This window comes from Rhinopithecus bieti, unplaced genomic scaffold (assembly GCF_001698545.2).
Source record: "Rhinopithecus bieti isolate Rb0 unplaced genomic scaffold, ASM169854v2 scaffold_56390, whole genome shotgun sequence".
Taxonomy (NCBI): Eukaryota; Metazoa; Chordata; class Mammalia; order Primates; family Cercopithecidae; genus Rhinopithecus; species Rhinopithecus bieti.
The window spans coordinates 46,247-49,423 of record NW_016821672.1 but is presented as its reverse complement, the minus strand read 5'-3'; the positions used below and the strand labels follow the sequence as shown (position 1 = coordinate 49,423).

Below are 3,177 nucleotides of genomic sequence, written 5' to 3'. Positions count from 1 at the left end.
TGCACTCCTCCTCTTCCTCTCCCCCGTTTTTCTACCCCTTCTCTCTCTCCTCCCCATTCTCCTTGCCACCCTCCTCTTCCCCTCTCCTTTCTCCTCCTCCTCCCCGCCCATTCTCCTCCTCTTTTCTTCCTCCTCTCCTCCTGCTCCTTCTTCCTTCTGCCCCCCTCATCCCTCCCCCTCCGGCTCTCCTTCCTCCATCCTCTCCCCTCCTTCTCCCTCCTCCCTCCTCTCTTCCCTTCTCCCACTCCACCCTCCTCGCCCTCCTTTTCCTCCCTCTCCTCCTCCTCCCCTGCCCATTCTCTTCCTCCTTCTCCTCCTCCTCTCCTCCCACTCCTTCTGCCCCCCCATCCCTCCCCCTCCTGCTCCCCTTCCTCCATCCTCTTCCCTCCTTCTCCCTCCTCCCTCCTTCTCCCTCCACCTCCACCCTCCTCCCCCTCCTTTTCCTCCCTCTCCTCCTCCTCTCCTTTCTCCTCCTCCTCCCCCTCTTCCACTCAGCACCCTCCTACCCCACCTTCTCTATCTTTCCCTTCCTCCTCCTCCCCCTTCTCTTCCTCCCTCTCCTACTCCTCTCCATTCTTCTCCCTCCTCTTCCTCCTCCTTCTTTCTGCCTCTTGTTCTTTCTTCTCCTCCTCCTCCTTCCTTCCCCATCTCCACCTCCTCCCCTTCCTTTTCCTCTGTTTCCTCATTTCCCCCTCCTCTTCCAAAGCATCCAAGCACCCTCCCCGTGGGGTCAGGGCACGTCAGCTCTGGGCATATCGACATTCTCACCACCTGGAAGGTTGCCTGGAGCTCGGATGTTGTGGACTGAAAGTGTGTGTCCTCCTGTCCCAGATTCCTATGTTGAAGCCCTAAGCCCTGGTTGGACAGTATTAGAAGGTGGGGCCTTTGGGAGGTGACTGGGGTGGGCTGAAGTTATGAGGGTGGACCCCTATGATGGGGGGGTCCCATGACTCATGATGGAACCCATGATGGAGGCTCCCATGACCCATGGTTGGGGGGGTCCCATGACTCATGATAGGACCCATAAGGGATCCTATGACCCATGACGGGAACCCATAATGAGGGATCCTATGACCCATGATGGGACCTGTAACAGGGGATCCTATGACCCATGATGGGGGATCCTATGACCCAGGATGGAACCCATGATGAGGGATCCTATGACCCATGATGGAACCCATGATGAGGGATCCTATGACCCATGATGGAGGATTCCATGACTCATGATGGAACCCATGGTGGGAGCTCCCATGACCCATGTTGGGGGGGTCCCATGACCCATGATGGGGGATCCTATGACCCATGATGGGGGGGTCCCATGACCCATGATGGAACCGTGATGAGGGATCCCATGACTCATGGTGGGACCCCTGATGGGGGATCCTATGACCCATGATGGGACTCATGGTAGGGGATTCTATGACCCATGCTGGGAGGGGTCCCATGACCCATGATGGAACCCATGATGAGGGATCCTATGACCCGTGACGGGACCTGTAACAGGGGATCCTATGACCCATGATGGGGGATTCTATGACTCATGATGGAACCCATGGTGGGGGCTCCCATGACCCATGATGGGGGATCCTATGACCCATGCTGGGAGGGCTCCCATGACCCATGATGGAACCCATGATGAGGGATCACATAACTCAGGGTGAAACCCATGATCGGGGGTCCCATAACTCTTAGTGGGACCCATGACGGAGGCTCCTATGACCCGTGACGGGACCCATGACGGAGTCAGTCCCCTTCTAACAAGAGACCCCAGAACTTCATCTCTCTCTCTCTCTCTACCATATGAAGACATAGTGAGAAGATGACCCTCTCGAAGCCAGGAAGAGACCTCGCTATGAGCCCAGCCAGCCAGCACCCTGACCTCCAACGTCCAGCCTCTGGAAATGCGAGAGGCCAACGTCTATGGGTGGGGCCACCCGGTCCGTGGGATGTGGCCTCGCAGAGCTGAGGGTGGGAGGGAACGTCGTGGGCTACTCACCGATCTGTGAAAAGACGACAAACTGATCGGTGCAGGGGATACTGAAGGCTGCGCTCCTGCCCCTCACCAGGATGTGGGAACGTTGAGAACCGCTGGAGAGTCGAGCGATGTCATCGAAACGACACCCGATCCGTGTTCCCCGAGCATCCGTGTTGTAGTGAAGACACTTGTGCTGTTCGTGGCTGCTGCGGTAAGCAGTAAGGTTGCGGGACGACCGTGACCCGAAGGCCCCTGCACCGGGGACAGCCCGGCCTGCCCAAGGGCACACCTACTTGAGATTGTTCAAGTACAGGTCGTACTGGACGTCAGCGGGGGCCGCCGGGCCTACCGCCCAGCTGCAGCTCAAGAAATCCACATCATGAACCCAGCAGGTCAGATTCTCCGCGCCTGCCCGAGGTGTCCCACCTGGGTTCACAAACGTAAAAGAAAACTCGAATTGGGACCAGGTATGGTGGCTCACACCTGTCACCCCAGCACGTTGGGAGGCTGAGGCGGGTGGATCACCTGAGGTCAGGAGTTCAAGACCAGCCTGGCCAACATGGAGAAACCCCGTCTCTACTAAAAACACAAATATTAGCCTGGCGCGATGGCTCATGCCTGTCATCCGCACTTTGGGAGGCCCAGGCGGGTGGATCACCTGAGGTCAGGAGTTCGAGACCAGCCTGGCCAACATGGAGAAACCCTGTCTCTAATAAAAATATTAAAAAATTAGCCAGGGCCGGGCGCGGCGGCTCAAGCCTGTAATCCCAGCACTTTGGGAGGCCGAGACGGGCGGATCACGAGGTCAGGAGATCGAGACCATCCTGGCTAACACGGTGAAACCCCGTCTCTACTAAAAAATACAAAAAACTAGCCGGGCGATGTGGCGGGCGCCTATAGTCCCAGCTACGTGGGAGGCTGAGGCAGGAGAATGGCGTGAACCCAGGAGGTGGAGCTTGCAGTGAGCTGAGATCCGGCCACTGCACTCCAGCCTGGGCGGCAGAGCGAGACTCCGTCTCAAAAAAAAAAAAAAAAATTAGCCAGGTGTGATGTCGGGCCACTGTGATCCCAGCTACTAGGGAGACTGAGGTAGGAGAATTTCTTGAACCTGGGAGGCAGAGGTTGCATGGAGCCAAGATCTCGCCACTGCACTCCAGCCTGGGTGACAGAGTGAGATTTTGTCTCAAAAAAAAAAAAAAAAA

At 57.0% G+C, this 3,177-nt stretch overlaps 1 protein-coding gene across 3 annotated transcripts in view; it reads right to left on the bottom strand.

Moving 5' to 3' along the window:
- IL3RA (interleukin 3 receptor subunit alpha) overlaps positions 1–3,177 on the bottom strand; it is a 22,888-nt gene that overhangs the window by 14,177 nt on the left and 5,534 nt on the right. For 2 of the 3 annotated variants that reach the window (XM_017860527.1, XM_017860525.1), the window contains exons 4-5: positions 2,269–2,401; positions 1,997–2,181 (exon numbers count right to left, since the gene is read on the bottom strand). In XM_017860527.1, the coding sequence (XP_017716016.1) occupies positions 1,997–2,181; positions 2,269–2,401 (318 nt within the window). The remainder of the gene's footprint in view (positions 1–1,996; positions 2,182–2,268; positions 2,402–3,177) is intronic. The other variant, XM_017860526.1, reaches the window with a different exon arrangement.